Genomic DNA, 21,490 nt, shown 5'->3' with positions numbered 1-21,490 from the left:
CGGGTCATGCCCGAGACCGATTACCAAGCGTGTGTGTGCTTGTGCTTGTGCGTGTGCGTGCGTATGGGTGCGAGCCTGTGCCTGGCATTCAATGCATCAATGAATTATTATAGCTCAAGTGTAAATAAATATTTGATAACGCAAACGAGAAGGTACGAAACGAAGTTTGGGATAAATAACGGCATAAATTACGCCCATTGATTGGCTGATGAAGGCAACAATAACAGATAAACGTTTGCTCCCATATATGTGTGTTTGTGCGAGTGTGCATGAGACGACTAAGATCTCAAGCACACGCATGGACACACACATACAGAGTCGCACTGCTTACGCTCTTGTACAGTTCATTTTTTTTGCACTCTCCCTCTACAACTCTGTCTCTCTCTCTCTCTCTCTCTCTCAATCTTGCTCTCATCTCTCTTTGTGTAATGCTTTGCCCATCTTCAAGTTCTTGTCAGATAATTTCATTATTTAAAGTTTTGCTCATAAAAATAAACTTTGGGCGTAAAGTTTAAATTTGTTTTGCACACACATGCAGCCACACACACACACATGCATACATATACATGCATGTTGTTTACAACAGAGTAACATGTATGTGTGTGAGCGTCCGCTTCGCTTTGTTTAAAGTAGAACGTGCGTATTTAGAAGGCAAACAACAAAACTGTTTACACACACAGCGGGGACTCGGGCGACTCGTGGCACAATATTGCCTTCCCTCTCTGCCCTTCCCCTTTGCTTTCTCTTACCCTTTAGCACCTGCTACCCCTCGGCCTGACGCGCTTTGCACTGATTGGCCCTAATGAATCTTTTTGTTACCTCCTCGTGCAGCCGCCTGCGCATTGTTCCATGCGGTCTATGCAAATTAGTTCACTTTTAACCCATCAAAACGCTCAGGGCTTTCAGTTGAACATGTGTTTACCTGAATTCATCTACTGCCAAATAGTTGATAATAAAAGTTTCTAGAATTTCATTAAATATGTAAACGAAAATATAAAGAAGTTGAATTAGAGTCAAGTTGGCTCTAAAGAGTGAAGGCAATAACTAAAGCGCTGCTCGAGGAGAAGACTTTGAAAATTGAATTTAAAATTAGTTAACAATTTGCAAATATATATTTAAATATAAAATAAGTTTGTAATATATAAAAATTTATAAAAAAAAAAATTGAAAACTTTAAAAATCTAATTTAAAATGAATTCTTAAGTTATATAAGAATTTTAAGCAAATTAAATCTATTTTTCTTTTAAATTTTAATTCGTTTTTAAGAATTTCATTTAAGAATGGAATAATACATTTATGGAAAAAAAGATTTTTCAAATATAAAATTTAAATGATAATGAAATAACAACTTTGCTAAGACTCAAAATTCTTTTAAATTCAGCAAATTATTTGAAGTTACAAAAATATTCTTAAATTTACACTTTTTTATTTAAATTTTAAAAATTACTTAAGAGCACAAATTTGACGTTTAAAGTTCTTTAATTTCTTAATTCTTATATTTACTTATGGTATTTAACAAAATTACAAATTTTCCGAGAGTTTTATCGTTTCAAAAAACTTAAGTATTACGAAAATTGTTTTTATATCATCAAATTTTTATATATATATATTTAATATATATTTTATTTTTAATTTAAATTTTATTTGAATATTCAACATTTTTGAAACTTCCTGCGCATGTATATTATATATTCGATGAAAACTATATTTTTACTAGAAAAAATCAGATTCCGCAAAATTCTTGTATTTTACATTCAAAATTCCCTTTTTGGTTAAATCCAGCGGGAAAATTCACATTCAAAATTCTCGTTAATGTCAGGAGAAAACTTATTTCGAATGTGAGTTGTAAATAATAAATGAATATTTAGATATTTGTTCCTTGTTTTTCTTGCTCTAAACAACTAAATTTACATAGTTTTCCTGGAATCAACATTAAATACGTTCAATCTATGGCCTGGCACTGGAACTGAGATATGGGTTAAATCATTTCGCCACAATGGTTTGCCGGGCTGCTGAGCTCTGCTGCAGTGTGTATACGTGATGTGTGCGCAAGTGTGTGTGTGGGTATCTTTTGTGTGTCGTTGGCCACTGACAGTCAGCCAGGTGGGTAGGCAAAATGAGTGGCCTTACATTACGTATACGCAGTGTGTACAAACAAAATACATACCGCAATGTTTATTTTGTAAGCCTGTCGAGGCAAGCGAGCGAATAAGTGTCTGTGTGTCAATGTGTGTGTGTGTATGTGCAGCTCATAAAATGCATAAGTGTATATGTGCGTGTGTGTGTGTGTGTGTGTGTGCGTTCGTAACGGCTTGTGTTTATTCAACCGCATGGAACAATGTGAAAAACGCATGCCAGGCATTTGCCTTTGTTGTAAGCAACAACCCATCCCCCGCCCCTCACCAGTGCTAGGCCCCTCTGTGCCGCTTCTTGGACGCCTCTTTCGCCTCTTGCGCGCTATGCTAAACTTTCACAAGGATTGCCCCCAGGGTGAGGCTCAAGGGGCCACTGCTTAGGATGAGGCGTGCAACAATTTAAAAAGATGTGAATGTGTGTCACAGTGTGTGTGCGTGTGTGTGTGTGTGTGTGTGTGTATGCACACAAAGCAAGACTAGAAGTATGAGCCGATCCGGGCTGAGCGCATGTTAATCTTTTGTGGTTCCTGTCCAAAAAAGCAAACTTGAACTTTGCCACCAATGAATGAATGATTCATTCCATTCATGATTGATATGAATAATAAAAGGAGACATTCACAAAAGAAGAAGAAGAAGAAGCAATACCAGCAGCAGAACGAAAAATACAACAAAAGTTTCACAAAGTTTTAAGAAAACAATCAGTTATCTGAGTGGCTTATGATGTCTTAAGTCAAGCCAAATGCTTTTATATATTATATAGTTAGATTAACTTCCATTCCAAACTCAACTTTGGATACCTTGAAATTGGTTCCCTTGGAAAAATGCTTAAAGTTTTCTTCTGTTTTGGCAAAAATGCCAAAAAAATTAAATTCAATTAGAAAATTTTTTTATAAAATTATAAGTACAAAACAGGCATTTAAATTTAAAAATATTTTTAATTTTTTATTTTATAAGTTTTATTTTATAATATAAAAAATGTAATAAAAACATTTTTCAAATTTTGAAGTTGTCTTAACTTCTAAAAAGTCATATACAAAAATAAATTATTTAATTAATGAATAATTTATTTATTTGCTTAATTAATGAATTAACTAATTCATTTAGATATTTATATATTTTTTATTTTTATATATGGCTAATTAGAAGCTAAAACTTCAAAAATTCATAAATAAACATTTTTAAATTAATGTATTCATAAACATATATAAATAACTTATTAAGTAATCAATAAAACAAAATAATTATTAGTTGCTTAATTCAATTTCAAAATGTATATGAAATATTTTAAAATAATAATATAATTATTAGTAAAAAATATGACAATAATTATCAATATGTCAGTATCTATATTAAGGCTCGTTTACGTAGTTTTCTTTCTTTCCCTTTGTATGAGCACCAGCCAATTGACTTGACATTTGCAAAATATTTAGTGTATATAGCTATGCCTATTGAGGGCGTGGCAAATCAATAAATTTTTATTTTCTAAAGTTTGAGCGCTGCAAACTTAAATTTAGCCAATTTCAATTCAATTGTCAAATTATGGAGCCCTAGCTCCGAAACTTTTCTAGTTATAGCCTCTTCCCAATTGCCACGCCCACAATGGCAATTGGTATATCTTTTAATATTTATCTATATATATTTGGACGGTATTTGTCTACGCTATATGCCAAGTTTTTTTTAGTCTACAGCTAGTATTTGCCAATTAGCCTCGCCCACAGTGGGCGTATCTAAAAAGCTGAACAATTTGTGTAATTGAGAGTACCAACAAGTATATATATCTATATTCCATATGAAGTTTCCAGCTGTAAAATCCTTGAAATGTTTTGCGCTCTTACAGACAGACAGACAGACAACCTTGCACAAAATCAATATACTCCTTTCACTTTTCGAACGAGTATAAAAATCAGCAGCAAGATTCTTATTGCATATCTCAGTCGAGCACTCATTTGTTTATTTAATATAATTACTCCCAATCTATGCCTTTTTGGGCCAATTATCAAATTTGTCTACTAAGATTGGTATTTTGAGCTAATTCCACTCAGAAATTCTTGTATCCTATGCCGCAGAGGCAATGGCTGAATATTTTCTCAATGCCCTTGTCGCGGCACACCTTGGCGATGCATAAAACAGCAGCAATACACTTAGATATGAATATCTCAGCTGAATTGCATACGACACGCACAGCCATAAGCTAAATAATGCATATGAAACAAGCTCGCATTAGATATGCACGGCGATTGCATTGATTCTGGCTTCGAGTTCGTTTTGCGGAAATCATCAGCCAGTTCGGTCATTGTCTTGCGGCATCTCGGTGCGTATGCGTAATGCGGCAGACGTGGGTGAGCGTATGTACATGAAATGTAATTACATGGCACGGCTCATGGTTAATTCAATGCAATTAGCAAAACTAATTGGCTACACCGGAAATGTATCGATTTAAAATTCAATAAGTTTGAGCCTTGATAAGCTCATCAAGCATGCACGTGGCGGGGTACATTTTCTTTGCGTACTTAATTTTCTTGTCGTTGTTTTTTTTTGCTCAAGGCGTGGCATTTGGGTATTAGCCATAAAGTTGATGTTTTCGTTGTTGTTGTTGTTGTTGTTGTTGTTTGCTTGTTTCGTTGTTGTGAAGTGCACACACACGGCAAAAGGTCAACTTGGCAAGTGAGTTAAATGACAAGGACCTCACCTTGTCCATGTCCGTGCAGGGGTAAACGAGTGTGTGTGTGTGCCCCCCGCGTGCCTGGCAGCGGCAACGTTGTTGCCTGTGCGTGTTTGCATGTTTGACTGTATTACGACCCCAAAACTTTGGCATGCAATGCCAGAACAGGCACAGCCAGCCCAGCTCCAGCCCCAGCCAGCCCCGGCCAGGCCAATAATAATGGCTTTCGCTTTCAAAACAAACGCCGCCTGACATTGGCCATAAGTTAAAGCCAATCGTCCTTGGCCATAAAGCGCTCCATGTTCTTCAATTTTAGCGGCCATTTGACAACTTGCAACAGCAACAACAGAAACACAAAAAAATCAACTGAAACGCCGGTCACACAGCCACAAAAGCAATCCAATGCCCGCTGGCCAAGTGGACCTTCGCAGTCATAATTACGGCACACACACACACACAGGCAGAATTGACAGTTATCAACTTCGCGCCCACTAAAAATCAAACTTTACCAACACTCACGCACTTGCCTAGCTGGAATATGGCAGCAAGCAGCGACGCCTTCCAGTCGCTCAGCCAAAAGCTTTAGCAAAGCTTCAGCTGCTACTGCCGCCTCTGCTGCTGCTGCTGCTGCTGGCCGCTGTCTGTTTTGCGCTTGGCTCAGGCCAAATGTCGGCTGTGTATGGAATGTCAGTCATGGAGTTCCAGTCGTCGGATACATGTGGAACGCAGCGAATAAAACGACGTGCGCCTCGCCCCCAAATACAATGCGAAAAAGTTTTTTACAAAAATTGTGTATAAAACAAACACAAGCACAATACCAAGCCATGCAAATACGACGTCTGTGTATGTGTGCGTGTGTGTGTGTGAATTGTTAATGTGAAAAATATATAATACACAAATAATACAGATATATATATATATATAATTTATGCTAAGCACGTGCAGGTATCCAAAATAAAAAAGTCAAATTTCTATGCAAATAAAATTCAAAGCGAAATCTAACGAAATAAAACTTAAATAAATTAAATTAAATATAAAAAGCAAATAACGGTAAAAGCAGAACAATTTTGCTGCCAGAAATTTAAAATTCAATTTGAAGCTTTTTATGCTGCGTTGTTTTTTTTTCTTTTATTTTTTTTTTTCCTTTTTGGCTAAAGCTCCACGCCCCGTCGGCTGTCGATGCTCGTGTTGTTGTTGTTTGCTGACAGTGCAGCAGCGATAACAACAATAACAGCAACAACAACAACAGCAACAACCAGAATAGCAACACCAACAACAACAGTAGCAACAAACATTACAACAAATTGCACTGCAGACAGCATCAACTAATAAACATCATTTAAATGGATAATCTGTGAGGCTTACGGCGTTTCATTAAAATGGATTTACGCCAATGCCGTTTCGCTGAGCTGCATTTGTGCATGGGATTATCGATTGTAATGCGCAGTCATCAAACAATACAACAACAGCAAAAAAGCCGCCGCAACAGCAACAACAACAGCAGCAACAGCAGCAAACATTGAGTTTTGGCCTAGCCGAGAAAGCAAAGAAACAAATAGAAAAGCAAAGCGAAGAATAGCGAAGAAAAGCAGAGTTCTTGTGTGTCTTATGAAACAATTGAAGTGCCGGGCCAAGGCACTACGAACGGCAGCAGCAGCAGCAGCATCAACAATACTATCAACAGCGGCAACAGCAACAACAATCAACAACAGCAAGAAAATCGCATCACATTTTTTAACGGCATACGCAAAAGTAAGTGAAATTAAATCAAGCTAAGTGTGAACTGATGTGAAGCGAGACGTTTCAGGGCATTCAAAAGAGAGAAAGAGTGAGAGCGTGAGGGGTGGGTGAGGGGGTCAGGTGTGCACGCAGGTGTGGCAGCAAAAGAGGGGACGGACAGCAGTCGTGTGCTTCGTGCACTCAAGTGTTTAAGTGGCAAAAACGCGGTCTCAGTCACAATCGCACTGCTCGCGTAATTATTCAACGTGTTTGTGTGTGTGTGTGTGTATGCTGAAACTAGGTCAGCGGAAGTTGCCCACCAGCAGCCGCAACCAGGCACAACAACAACAACCGCAACAACAACAGCAACTCACTTATGAAAGGTGTCAAAGCAATGCGTCTGCCGCGTTTGCTGATTAACGCCTCAGCCAGCGTAATTTTGCCGATAATCGCCGCGCAAAATATTGTTGCCTACCTTTCAGGGCACACGCGTCGGTCGTATGCTGCGCTGTGTGCGCGCATCAAAAAAATGTTGCCTACATTTGGGGGCGCGCGCTTCGCATGCTCAGCGACCAATTCATATTGCCTACATTTGAGGGCAGCCATTGCAAAATAATGTCATCTACCTTTGAGCACACTGTCACTCACTCAACACACGCACGCACGCCAAGCCAACCTGTACAGTAGGCACACGCGCAACTGACATTTTAATGAAAACATAAACTGAATTTACAATGTTCATTCAAATTTTTTGGCAATTTAATAATTAAAATTTTTAAATGTAAAAAGTATAAAAAGCACAATGTATAAAATAAATTGAATTTCACAAATCATATAAGCATAATTTTACAAAATTACTTGGAACATACTATAGTAAGGACTCATAAATGTGACGTTCATATTGACAATTAACAATTTTCTAATATAATAACCTAACAACAGTTAATTTAGTTTACTTTATAGTATAATATAATATTTAAAAATTATACTTAAGAAATTAATTTTCTTGCTAATATTATATTTAAAAAATTTTTTGTAACGGTACTATATAAATTCTATATTATAATATTCCGAAAAATAAATTAGTGAGCAGAACAAAAATTTCTATAAATACTTTGTTTATTAAATAAATATAAAATGCACTTTAAAAAATCAGAAATAATAATAAGTTTTAAATACAAATTTTGTAAAATTTAATACATTTAATTAGCTTTCTCATTGTTTTAAATATTTAATGACAGATTTTGAATGCCTAAAAATATCAACACAGCTGCCTTTTAGTCCAGCACAATTAAACCATAAATAGACTTGAACTTTCAGCTAAATTCAATTATTAAAGAGCATTGGAATTTTAGGCAAATTAGTATTATTAAATGTTTCAATTATTGAGCTTTTACTGTACTGCTTACACGCTTCCTACACGTGCGTGCCATTTGGATGGGTCTGTGCCTGTGTGTGTGTCTGTTTATGTGCCTATCTGTATCTACCTCGCACACACACACAGACAGAGACAGAGACGTACACGAGCGCGTAGCTACGCAACGGATTCGACAGCCGCCGCCTCATGAGGCTGTGGAAAAACATTTTCTTTTTTCTTTCTTTATTTTTCATAAGCAATCGCTTGCTGAAGTTTATAAGAAGACGATTGCGGTGTAAGTGCCTGTGTGTGTGTATGTGTGTGTGTGTGGAGGGATGTTAAAGCTATAAAATGAAACGTCAAACAAAATGACCTTGCTGAGCGAGAGCAAAAGAGAGATAATGAGAGAGAGGGAGAGGCAGATACACGAAAAAAGCAAGGCAACAACAAATATGTGTGGAAGAAATAGAATCTAATTATTTATTTATTTGTTGCCGCAAATGCCAGTTGAACTAAAGCTTAAAAGCTTCCAAATCAACACTAAAATAGAAAACTGGCAATCAAATCAGAACTATTTAAGGATAAAATGAAATTGGTCCCAGCCCACGGTTGACCTTAAGATAAAATAGAACGACATGACAACGGCACAAGCGACATGAAAGCAAGCCAAAAAAGAAAAGAAACAAAAAGAACACAGTATATCAATTTCGTTTTATCGAATTTTAATGCAAATACGGCTTGGACTAACAGATAGTAGAGGAGCATATATTATAAAAATATGTTATGTATGTGAGCACAGATATCATATGTATGAGACGCGATGTAAAGTATTAAAAATAGAACACTAAAAAGAGAAAATGTATAGAAAGGGCTAATGAGATATAGTAGAATTGTAGAGAATATATATATAAAACGTATAAATAGTAGGCTATAATAATTGTATTTTCATATTGTAAATATTGAAAGGAGAGAATTTATATATATGTATATAATATAATATGAAACAAGAAATGAAATAGCTCACTTTCATTTGTATATATATATTTTCTATTTTTAATTGTAAACTGATTCCATTAACAATCCTCAAGCAAGAAAGTGTAACTTGGCATAGTCCCAAGGGCTGGGAGGAGTGTATATGATATATATATAATAGAAGTATAAATACTTAAGACATGCATGTAATTATTAAGCATCTTATAATTTCGAAACACACATATAACTTATATTATATAAATGTTTCTTATTGCAACTAAAGTTACTAAAATAGTTCAACCAATGGCAAGCATCTTGAAAACTTTTAAATGAGTTCAAAATATCAAGCTAAAAGATATCAAATACTAGATATTTATGATATAATACTATACATATATGATTTACTATAACTTTAAGCAGCTGCATGCCAATTGAATGCGGATTTCACATGCTATAACTTTCTATAGTCTTAGAATTAACTACAGCTCAGTCACAGTGGGAAGGCGAAGAAGTCAGTGTAGTCGATTAAAAATGATACCAAAAAATGGCTCACTTTTCCTATACCTCCCCCAGCTAATTGTTGTTCAGTAAGTAATCAAACGGAACGTATAAATAAGCTCAGTCTGCAAGGCTAACAAATAGTTTAATTTAAGATGAATTGTTAAAAGCCAATTGAAATCAGATACAGACAAGGTCCTGCACTCGAAGCTTAACCAACTTCAAACAATTGACTCAGCTGTCATTTGACAGCTATCTATAGATAAATTGGCTAAATGATAGCTCTGAGCATTGTCAACGTGCCAAAAATAAAGGCAAAAAAAGTTAAGTAAACAAACTGATTGCATTATATTTAGCTCTAAAGTCAAGAGCTTCTTACATTGTAGACTGTAACACTAAACTATATACATTATATATATATATATATATATATTTCTATAATATATATTTCTATTATTAGCGTTAGCTTATTTCTTTGAAAGCCTTTCACTTAGCGCCAATTAGTATCTAAAGTAGCAAATATTTCTACATAAGTCTGGTCATCTTTAGTATTGCCTGGAAAATAAGAGAATTAAACTCTTTTTTAGTAAAATTATATTTATATGACTGTAGCGAGGTCGGTAAACAAACAAGAAACAAAGATTCCAGTCCAAGTCTCTTAGACTCCAGAGCTGTCTTAGCGAGGTCCGTCTTGCTTCAAGCTTAGCTTTGTATAAATATTTCCAAAAAAATATCATAAAACTCAATAAATCAAATATATTCTTGATAGTTACAGTGAACGCTACCAGCCTATATATATATATATATATATATATTTAAGTTCACAACAAAAACAAAAATAAATTCAAATAAAACTCGAACAGTCAAAACAAGTCGCACCCCTAAAATTGACAGCGAATCGGCTAAGCACAGAACGAAAAATATGAAATAGTCCACAAATGAGATGCCCACACCTTATATGGAGGGTGTGTGCCAAAAACGAGAAATTGCTTGCGTTAGCTGTAAACATAACCGAAGCGAGTCATAAAAAACAACCAAAAAAAAAAAAATAAGAGAAAAAACAAAAGTGCTGGACACATAAAATGTCGCTTGAGGCACGTTTCGGTTTCCCATTTCCCATTGCCAATTTCCCACTTTTGCCCGCGCTTCGCATTGGGCATTTCGCGTTCTGTGTCCATTGTGTTTGATTTTGTATTTGTGAATTTGTGATTTGTAATCAGATTGTGGACGTTCGTTCATTTGTTTGGCTTTTGCAGGATATGACAAGTGATGGTGCTGTTACGTTTTGGATATTTTTGCTTTGTTTGATCGGGACACCGCAGCTGGAGGGCAGCGAGGCGGGCAGGCCGGATGAGCTGCATATTGGCGGCATATTTCCAATTGCCGGCAAAGGAGGATGGCAGGGTGGGCAGGCGTGCATGCCGGCCGCAAGACTGGCATTGGATGATGTCAACAAGGAGCCAAATCTTCTGCCCGGCTTCAAGCTCATCCTGCACAGCAATGACAGCGAGGTGAGTTCACACACAAACTCACATATATATATATGTATATATATATATATATTCACTATGATAAGTTGCCAGCCAATATACATGTGGAACTGCGTCTAGTTGCGACCCCTTGGGTCTCACTTATTTTGTTTCATTTCTGCGTTTTGTTTTTGCCAGCGTTTTGCCTCGCATTGTCGTTGCCAGGGGTTGAGCTTCTACGCTTGGGCACCAGCTCGTGGGGTGTGGAGAGCAGCATTCATTAGCATATTTCTCTAGGGGACCATGCACACACAGAGTGTAACGTTTTATTATGCTTTTGTTATATTGCGCATAAAGGGTATTTGACGTAAGTGTTCTTCAAATCAATTTCAACTCAATTTCGCACAACTTTTATTGTCATTCGTTCAATATACTATTTCAGCTTGGATAATCAAATCTATTTGATATATGCATAGTGGCTTTGTGCAGCGGTAGAAGCTCTCAAAATCATTTAAGTTTGGCTTAAGTTGGGATTTTCACTTGTCTCTCAGATATTCAATTTAATTAAATATATATTTGTTTGTAGATTTTTTAATTTAATAAATTTTTTCCTATTTTATACACATCATTTTTAAAATAGTTTGCAAAAATATTATTTAAAAAAAATCCTTTTTTTTGCAAATAAATAAATATTATATTATAAAAAAAAATTAAATATTTTATTAAATATTTTTTATAATTTATTTATATTACCATTTTTCCTTATGTCTTAGAAATTTTTGTCATTTATTATTTTAATTTCCACAAGCTTTTTTCTTGAGTACTCATATTAATAATTTGAAAATAAATTTGTGACAGCTTAAATTATCTGCTTAAAATAAATCTAATAGGAATTATTTAGCTCATCTTATTTATATTAAGAATAAAATGTTTTTTATAATATTTTTCATTCAAAAATAATTTGCACTTTAAGTAACTGTACGAAAGCTTTCGGCGAAAATGATTTGAAGAACACTGGCAAAAACTTGAATATGTATGTGTATATAGCTAAATATATTTACTCGCATAACTGTCATGTGTCATAATTAATGGCTAGTTGTTGTCGCGCTGGCTAGCACGAAATGTTATCAATGCGAGCATTTATGCTTATGAATAGTGAAAGGGAATGGAAAAGGACAGGACACAGTTTTGTACAGTTACAGCTAGACACAGTAACAGTTACAGTTACAGCTGGCTGTACTACATAGGATGCCTATTTATAGGCGTAGCTCATTAGTTTTAAGTGAGCGAAAGCTTACCGAAAACTTGTTTTGAGTTTTGAATGAGGTCACTTTGGCGCGCTCGTCTCATCATTTCAGTTTCAGTTTCAGTTTATTTTTATTCAAGGCTGACAGACAAACCTGACTATATATATATACTCTATAAAACATACTATTTATATATATATATATATATATATATAAATGTGTGTGTATATTTGTATATGGGAGTATGTTAAGTGCTGCTTGAATTGAGTTCAGTTTGGTTTCGCTTCGCTGGGCATTGCTACTGAAAGGGCTTTTGCTATATATGCTCGCTATGTCACAGCGGCTTTGGCAAACAGCTTCCGTTAAATGCTGCATAATTAGTTCGCATCTCTGCGCCATCTACGTGCCATCATCAACATCATCATCGGCATCGTCGTCATCGTCATTATGATGATCATCTTTAGCATCCGTGGGCGACAAGCAGCAAAGGTCGCACGCAATGCCTTTGCCTTTGCCTTTGGGTTTGCCTTTGCCTTTTGCTTGACCTACTTTGATGTGTGAATTGTCCCGAGGAACGCGCGCGCGCTCGCACACCGAAATGATTAAACAAGTGCGCTCATAATGCGGTGAGCCCTCCGGATTTATATATATGTACATAACATATACACTGGTATATGCTCTCGCTGTGCCACGTACAGGATAATAAAAAAAAGGGCAAGGGAAAGGGAAAGGAAAGGAACACAATGCGACTGGACACGAAGCCAAACCAATTACAAAGGTTGTTTACACGCAAAGTCCAGTTAAACAAAGCGTAAATGACTTTTTCATTAAAGGCATGAATTTAATGAATCATCATTATCATCGTCGTCAGCACATGGTGCAAATGCAAATGAATGCATGCTTTATGAGCGCCTCCAACTGTTGCCTATTTCACTAACCAAATACATCATTTATTCATTTCATCTAATTGAATAGATAAGCTCGCTTCAACCACAAATATGAAGAGCAACAAATTATCGAAATAGAAAGCAGTTGCTGATTGCAACAACAATAGAAATTAGTAATGACTTAGTGCCTCAACTTCATCTAGTATATTATTTATTATTTTTTGCTAAATATATTGGACAACTAAAGTGAGTTTTTAAAATGTTTGCTTCAATTTAGGCACCTTTCAGATATAATTTAATATTCCTTTTCATATCAAATACATGTAATATTATGATCAAATCATTAAAGCATAAAGAATATTTCTTAAATTTTTTTTTTGACTTTAATTGCAAAATATTTAAAATTTTCAATTGATATAATCAAACTAAAATTCCTAGACAAAGACTAAATGTCTTAACAAGTAGCAGTAGATTATAAAGATTATATATATACAAGTTATATAATCTTTATACTCCAATATAGATTTTATATACAAGATACTCGCATGATTTATTCGATCATTGGCAGCTATTCAATAGGACTGAGGCATGTGTGTCCTAGCAAACATATTTCATGCTTATATATTAGACGAACCTATATTTCTTTAGTGAATATACGTATAAGGAAACATATATTCAGACAAATCTTCTAACATACATATTTCTTGAACAACTTTTCAAAGAAATTTTCCATAAGAAATTTCATTCTCTGGGCCAACAGAGATTTCTAAAAACTTTAGGATTGTTTAACAAGGTTATTTGAGAATACATATTAAATATTTTCTTTATACGTATACATAGTGTTTGCTTTCACAAGAATTTTGCTATTAGGTAATAACAATTTGCAAGATGCCTAAAAATATTAAGTATACGCAAATTCATTTTTCGAAAAGAGATTCTTATTAAATGCCTATGCGTATATGCGCTGTAATTCTTTATTAAGATATATACAAACTATATTAGCATAAATGGATCTTACAAATGACACTTATATATTTTAAAAATCGAAGTTATATATTTAAAAAAAACGCTTCAATTAAATTTGTTTAGCTGGTCTATTAAAAGAGAGAGTGTCTCTCAGATAGATAGACAGAGATGCCTGCCAATATTACGTATACGTAAGCACGCCTTACGCTAAAACTGCTAAGAAATTTCATTTTTAATATTACAATAATTTTTCATTTAGAAGAACACAATTTTCATAAGCTTTTTAATATTACGTATACGTATTATTTTTTACTTTAAAACGAATTTATCTTTTGGAAAATACAAATTAATTAAATTTAGCGAGATGCCAACAAATACGCATATTCGCTTTTAGAAAAACAATCTCCATTAAGAAATATTATATACAATTTGAAAGGAAAAATAAAAAGAAATTATTTAAACATTACGTATACGTATTTTGGCTTTAAGAATAAATTATTGTTAAGGCTTATTGCATATGAGGATGCGTGCATAACAAGAAAATAATAAATGTGCAAAAACGCTTAAATACAAAAGAAGTTTTTTCAACAAAGAAAACATAAGATAAAATTACAAAATTGCATCAAGTTTAGCGATAGAATTACTTTTCCCCACAGCTCGGCGGCCTTCAAATATTGAACTAAGCTAAAAAGATAGGAAAGAGAAAAAGCATCAATCAATTCTATTTAATTTAGGATAGAGCCCGAGGTATATTCTATTGGTTGCATCGGATATTCTTTACTTTTAAATTTATTTATTTGATTTCGTGCATTATGTAAACTTGCATTGAAGCCTGACTCGTTTGTTGGCAGCTGACAAACTGGGTCATGCCCTTTGCCAAATGCCATTTGTAGACATGTGTAATTGACTCGCTCGCTTTCTCCCTCTCTCTTCACTTCTCTCCCCGCTGTCACCGAACATCTATCTTGTTTGTACAGTGCGAACCGGGTTTGGGCGCCAGTGTGATGTACAATCTATTATATAATAAGCCGCAAAAGCTGATGCTCTTGGCGGGCTGCAGCACTGTCTGCACCACCGTTGCAGAGGCAGCCAAAATGTGGAATCTAATTGTGGTAAGCTAACGATAAATATGATTTATATATATATATATAGACACACTCAATTTATGTGTGCATCTGCTTATACTGTAGCTCTGTTATGGCGCTTCAAGTCCCGCTCTGTCCGATCGCAAACGTTTTCCAACACTGTTTCGCACCCATCCCTCGGCCACGGTGCACAATCCAACGCGCATCAAGCTGATGAAAAAGTTCGGCTGGTCACGCGTTGCCATTCTACAGCAAGCCGAAGAGGTATTCATATCGGTAAGTAAACCCCATCTATATACAGATATATAAACTTGATCAATATATATTATTGCGTTTTGTAGACCGTCGAGGATCTTGAGAATCGCTGCATGGAAGCTGGCGTCGAAATCGTAACTAGACAATCATTTCTATCCGATCCAACAGACGCCGTACGCAATTTAAGACGCCAGGATGCCCGCATCATTGTGGGCCTCTTCTATGTGGTGGCAGCAAGACGCGTTCTCTGCGAGATGTACAAACAGCAGCTCTACGGGCGTGCTCATGTCTGGTTCTTTATAGGTAAGGCAATCAGGGCGAACTTGTTCTTTGAGACTTCTTTAACAGTCACTTGATAACCTCTTGTCAAATTTGACATACATTTGATGATAACTAGGATATCTGCATGTCAGCTAACTTCTACTTGTCAACTGTATGGAAAATGCCTTATAAATAATAAATAATGTCATAGTCTGATCAAAGTATTCAGTAAAATACAATTTAAAGTGCTTGTCACTTGATAACCTCTTGTCAAATTTATCTGTGTGATATCTGAGCAAAACTTCTATATCATTTGAAAGTTCAAATCAGTTGAAATATTGTCAATCTTGTAAAAAGTTAAGATAATTATTCCACATTCACTTTTTCTAGCCTAACCTCTGCTCTAAAGTGCAAGTTAGTTGTTTAGCTCCTGTCAAATTGAACTCGCTATTTTTTAACTTTTCTTTAAGTTTAATTTCAATTGTTATCCTCCTGTCAACATGGTGTTAACACACACATCTTGTGATAAGCTGAAATCTACAGAGAAATGGCAATTTCTTCTCTCTTACATATCCCTTAGTTGACATCTTCTTGTCAACTTGAGTAAGAAAGCTTATCAAAATTTTACAAGAGAAAGTGCAATTTGACGTAAGTTCATATTACATATCTTATCTATTCCTATTGTTGAAAATGCCTTTCTCTGCACAAGTTCTTGTCAAATTTGATCGTCAAATCTTGTGAAAAGCTGACAGCATGATTCGAGATACTGTCATTTTGATATAAGCATAATAGTGCTAGGCCAACACTCAAGTAATTCAAGTAATTAAAACAGCGAACGCAACATTAATAATTAATTCAACAAGTCAAATTGCCTGTTAAATTTGACAGTGACATGTGAATAGGTAATTCATGTAATTAATCAAAATACAATCAATAGGCTGGTACGAGGACAACTGGTACGAGGCAAATCTGGAAAATGAGGGCATAACGTGCACAGTGGAGCAAATGCGCATCGCTGCCGAAGGACATCTGACAACCGAGGCTTTAATGTGGAATCAAAACAATCAGACAACAATATCGGGCATGACCGCCGAAGAGTTTCGGTAAATTCCATTCAAATTGTGAAAGCAAAACCCAATTCTATTTGCAAATGTGCATTTTAGACATCGACTGAATCATGCGCTTATCGAAGAAGGCTACGACATAAATCACGATCGCTATCCAGAGGGCTATCAGGAGGCGCCGCTGGCCTATGATGCTGTCTGGAGTGTGGCATTGGCCTTCAACAAGACAATGGAGCGTCTAACGACTCGAAAAAAATCGTTGCGAGATTTTACGTACACAGACAAAGAAATTGCCGACGATATATATTCGGCAATGAACTCGACACAGTTCTTGGGCGTATCGGTAAGCTACTGGAAGTAGATATAATTGAAATAATATATTATATCTAAATGCTATACGGGTTTCTTTTAGGGCGTGGTTGCATTCAGCTCACAGGGCGATCGAATTGCGCTCACACAAATCGAACAGATGGTAAATGGGAAGTACGAAAAGCTAGGCTATTACGATACACAGCTGGACAATCTAACTTGGCTAAATACGGAGCAATGGATTGGTGGAAAGGTAAACTAAATAGGCCATGAGCCAATCGAAATAAAACTGAAACACACATACAAATAAACTGAAAAAAAATGCTTGAATAATGGATAAAGAAGATAAAGACAAAGATAAAGATAAAGATAGAGACAAAGACCAAGACAAGGACAAGGACAAGGACAAGGACAAACATAAAGATACAGATACAGAAGCAGATACAAAAAAAGACAAAGATACAAGCAGTTCTAAAGCTAAAGATACAGATACAGATACAGATACAGACAAAGACAAATATTCAGTTAAACGGAAATATGCAAACAGTTATACAGATACAGATACAGATACAGATAATGAGACTGATACAGATACTGATACAGATGCAGAAAGCGATGAAGAAGTAACAGGGCGTATCGTTAAAATTTCCTTGGTAAACACGAAATATGATTACGAAGACAATGAGCAGCCGGAGAACATTGTGTACTATGCAGATACTGGAGAAATGGGCTTTGAAACAAGCATCGATGCAGACTCAAGCGCATTGGAAAAAAAAGAAGTTCGAATCGTGGACGAGCAAAACAATGAAGAGAATGGAAATAATAATACTGGACAAGCCAGATTATATAGTAGAGTAACACAGAGCAACACATCGGTAATCAGCGACATAAGCACAGTCACTGTAACAAGTCCAGATATTTTCGCGGGTGGAACGATGTTGGAGTCGGTCGATACCATAACACAGAATAGGCTACACCGGGGCACAGTGCGGTTGCCACAAGAGAACGATGCATACGATATCCCCGGCGGTCAACGTCAGCAATATCCCGACTGTGAATATCATTTTCCACGCTACAAAAACTTGACCCGAAAGCTATTTTACGACGGCGATACCAATAAGTACTGTTCGCGTAAGCCAATGCATTGGCTCTACTCGATCATTTATGTATGCATCTTCATTTTTCTCCTTGTGTACTTCGGAAAAGCGATTTTTCATCGTTTTCAGCTCGAGTTCACCAGCACCTCGCCCAAATGCAAAATGAAGCAGCCATATTTGAGCTTTGCCCCGATTGGCGACAAAACCAATTACGACCTCATCGAGTATGATTTGATGAATGCGACAAACATTATCTATATGCGCAAAAAGGTGCAACATTTCCTGGATAGGCATGGTCGGACAGAGGGCGTAATCGAAAGGTTTGGACCCTGCCAATATGCGAGTGACTTTGGCTACAGCGGCACCGATCCTTGCGTATTTTTGAAAGTCAATCGTTTGCTGGGCTTCAAAACGAAGCCTTATAAGACGGTCGAAGACCTCAAGAAGTCCGATATCGACTTTCACGATTATGAGATGCTGATGAAACTAGTTTGGAATGCAACCGAGAAGGCAAAACTAATAAGTCATATTTGGCTAACTTGCGTATCCCATCCGCAGATACAAATGAAATTCTATCCGATGCCTGCATTCAATGCCAAATATATTGATTTCGAAAGATTCCCAGATATAAAAATGACAAATCAGGACATTAAATTCAATAGTAAACATAATATGAATCGTTTGGTTGCAATCAAATTGGGGCACTTGCCGGTCAATAAGATATATTCGTTTAATTGCAAAATCTGGGCATTAAATATACAGAATGATCGCAACGATTTGGGCCAAGTCTCTTTTCACGTGTTGGCCAACAAATTGGCAACAAAGAAAAATATCGGCTATCATGAAGCATTATAAAAACACATTTCCGATATATATATTTATTATGTATAATCAATGGAAATCTAAAATGATTCTAGGGCAAATTTTACTTTCTCAACACATTATCTTTTTCCTTACGATTATTATAGGTGCCGCAGGATCGTACAATTGTTACCCATGTGTTAAGAACGGTCTCTTTGCCGTTATTTGTTTGCATGTGCACCATCTCCTGTTGCGGCATCTTTGTGGCCTTCGCTCTGATCATCTTCAACATATGGAATAAGCATAGAAGGTATTTACAATGTAAAGTCCATTATTATACAGTATATATATATGTTCTTGACTTTTCAGAGTAATACAATCCTCGCATCCTGTGTGCAATACGATCATGCTATTTGGCGTTATCATCTGCCTTATATCAGTCATATTACTGGGCATGGACGGGCGCTTTGTCAGTCCACATGAATATCCAAAGGTAATGTTATTATATGATATATATATATATATATAAATATAAACTAACTACTTCTCTCTCTCTCTCGATTGATCTCTCTTGCTCTATCACGATCTTTCTTTATCTTCGCATCTCTCTATATCGTTTTCTTTATATTGATCACTCTCTCATAATAGATCTGTCAAGCACGTGCTTGGCTATTATCCACCGGTTTTACATTAGCATATGGTGCTATGTTCAGCAAAGTCTGGCGTGTGCATCGATTTACAACAAAAGCGAAAACTGACCCAAAGGTAAAACTATTTCCATTCCAAATGCAATTCGTATTATTTATAATATCCTCTTTCATTTAGAAAAAAGTGGAACCTTGGAAGCTATACACCATGGTTTCGGGGCTCTTATCAATAGATTTAGTGATATTATTGTGTTGGCAGATCTTTGATCCGCTACAGCGTATACTCGAAACATTCCCACTCGAAGATCCAGTATCTACAACTGATGATATTAAAATACGTCCAGAGCTTGAGCATTGCGAAAGTGAACGCAATTCCATGTGGTTAGGTATGTAGCTAAATTTCAATTTAAATTTCAATTTTAATTTGCCTTTTTTCCAGGACTTGTTTATGGCGTTAAGGGTCTTATATTGGTATTTGGCCTGTTCTTGGCCTATGAGACACGTTCGATCAAAGTCAAACAGATAAACGATTCACGCTATGTGGGCATGAGCATCTACAATGTGGTTGTGCTCTGCCTGATTACAGCGCCAGTTGGTATGGTCATTGCATCGCAGCAGGACGCATCATTCGCCTTTGTTGCACTAGCTGTGATATTCTGTTGTTTCCTAAGCATGCTGCTGATATTTGTGCCAAAGGTAATGCGTCTAGAATTATTGAAGTCCCATAATTAATTGAATATTTGATCATTTTCAGGTCATTGAGGTCATACGACATCCAAAAGATAAAGCCGAATCGAAATACAATCCAGATTCGGCCATATCCAAGGAGGATGAGGAACGCTATCAAAAACTGGTAACCGAAAACGAGGAACTACAACGATTGATAACACAGGTAAGTCAAGTATAAGCAATATAAGCAATTCCTAAGCTCCATATTGTTTACATGAACAGAAAGAGGAAAAGATAAGAGTATTACGGCAGCGGCTTGTCGAGCGGGACGTGAATACGAAGGGCACAGAACTGAATGGGGCATCGGGTCCCGGCATCGGAGCTGGTGGTGCCAATGGTAATGGCAATGGTAACGGTAACGGCAATGGTGGCACAGCAACAACATCACTGGCAATCCAGCCACTGGCTGCAAACATCATCAGTACAGCTGCCTCAGCGCATCCCACGCCCGCAGCCACACTCGCAATCACACAAGGTGAGTGAACAATAGCTAACTAACATAACATAACTACAAGCCTATGGAGCAGTAGTTGCTTTAAATATGTTTTTATTACTTTTTACATTAGAAATTTTGGCCATTTTTGCGGGCATTGAGAAAATCGATTGAATATTTTGCAATTGGAGTTTCCAGGTTATTTCTATTTATTTGTACTAAGCACAAACTCAAGCAATTTACTTCAACTAACGGTGCTTTTCCGCCAGAAGATCATTAACATAGCAGCACTGCTCAAACACCAGTGATCGTCTGTTTGCCACTCACTGTGCACTGTTAAAAGCTATCTCTGTAAAATACATCGATATATCGCTGTGTCACATCGCGGGCAATTGCAATCGATATTATTTAAAGTGTTATTTGAAAAATTACGAAACAATGTTTATAACATATATTTTTATATCTCTCTTGCAGATACTCATGAGCACCGTACATGAAAAAACTTGTCAATTTCCTTTGCGTGATAGGTGAATTATACAAATGAAAAATTGAAGAAGCTAAATGATAACTTAATATATGTGTATGTAACTTAATGAACTTTGTATCAACTTTAAGCTGAGCTAAATATATATATATATATATATATATATATATATATATATATATATATATATATACATAAATATATATTGAGAGAATTGGTAGCAGCAATTTTGTAGATTAACTGAAATATGTATTGTACCTTAAACGTGTTTAGCAAGTACTTAAATCGAAATATACTTCTAAATTACAACAATTAATTAACGACATTAGAACGTGAACTAAGCAAAATTGTTAGGCTTTAAAGTTGAACACAAACCACAAACATAGTCAAGTCATTTAGCTAAAAAAAACGAA

The 21,490-nt window shown here is 35.9% G+C and overlaps 1 protein-coding gene across 3 annotated transcripts; it reads left to right on the top strand.

Moving 5' to 3' along the window:
* The first annotated feature begins 133 nt into the window (after window positions 1-133).
* LOC111598965 (gamma-aminobutyric acid type B receptor subunit 1) lies at window positions 134-21,204 on the top strand. 3 transcript variants are annotated; one of them, XM_030224669.1, is made up of 16 exons: window positions 10,600-10,854; window positions 14,890-15,024; window positions 15,103-15,273; window positions 15,339-15,555; window positions 16,451-16,616; window positions 16,677-16,920; window positions 16,990-17,139; window positions 18,952-19,094; window positions 19,154-19,277; window positions 19,433-19,549; window positions 19,610-19,817; window positions 19,871-20,127; window positions 20,186-20,323; window positions 20,383-20,635; window positions 20,727-20,791; window positions 21,068-21,204. In XM_030224669.1, exons 1-15 carry the CDS (start codon window positions 10,603-10,605, stop codon window positions 20,765-20,767), a joined length of 2,616 nt encoding a protein of 871 aa, XP_030080529.1. In that variant the 5' UTR covers window positions 10,600-10,602; the 3' UTR covers window positions 20,768-20,791; window positions 21,068-21,204. The 3 variants fall into 3 exon arrangements, with proteins under 3 accessions (XP_030080530.1, XP_030080529.1, XP_023170225.1); XM_023314457.2 differs by lacking the exon at window positions 20,727-20,791 and having other exon boundaries at window positions 10,603-10,854; window positions 21,068-21,203; XM_030224670.1 differs by lacking the exons at window positions 18,952-19,094; window positions 19,154-19,277; window positions 19,433-19,549; ... (4 more) ...; window positions 20,727-20,791; window positions 21,068-21,204 and adding an exon at window positions 134-152 and having other exon boundaries at window positions 16,990-17,252.
* The last annotated feature ends 286 nt before the right edge of the window (window positions 21,205-21,490 follow it).

This window comes from Drosophila hydei, unplaced genomic scaffold (genome assembly GCF_003285905.1).
Source record: "Drosophila hydei strain 15085-1641.00,03,60 unplaced genomic scaffold, DhydRS2 tig00008116-arrow-pilon, whole genome shotgun sequence".
Classification (NCBI taxonomy): domain Eukaryota; kingdom Metazoa; phylum Arthropoda; class Insecta; order Diptera; family Drosophilidae; genus Drosophila; species Drosophila hydei.
Note: the sequence above shows the minus strand (reverse complement) of the source record. Positions and strands in the feature narration are given on the sequence as shown.

Coding starts and splice junctions, on each gene's coding strand:
- LOC111598965 (XM_030224669.1), top strand. CDS start 10,603: ATGACAAGTGATGGTGCTGTTACGTTTTGGATATTTTTGCTTTGTTTG. Junction 19,550..19,609: donor AAGCGAAAACTGACCCAAAG/GTAAAACTATTT, acceptor TCTTTCATTTAG/AAAAAAGTGGAACCTTGGAA. Junction 20,128..20,185: donor TGCTGATATTTGTGCCAAAG/GTAATGCGTCTA, acceptor GATCATTTTCAG/GTCATTGAGGTCATACGACA.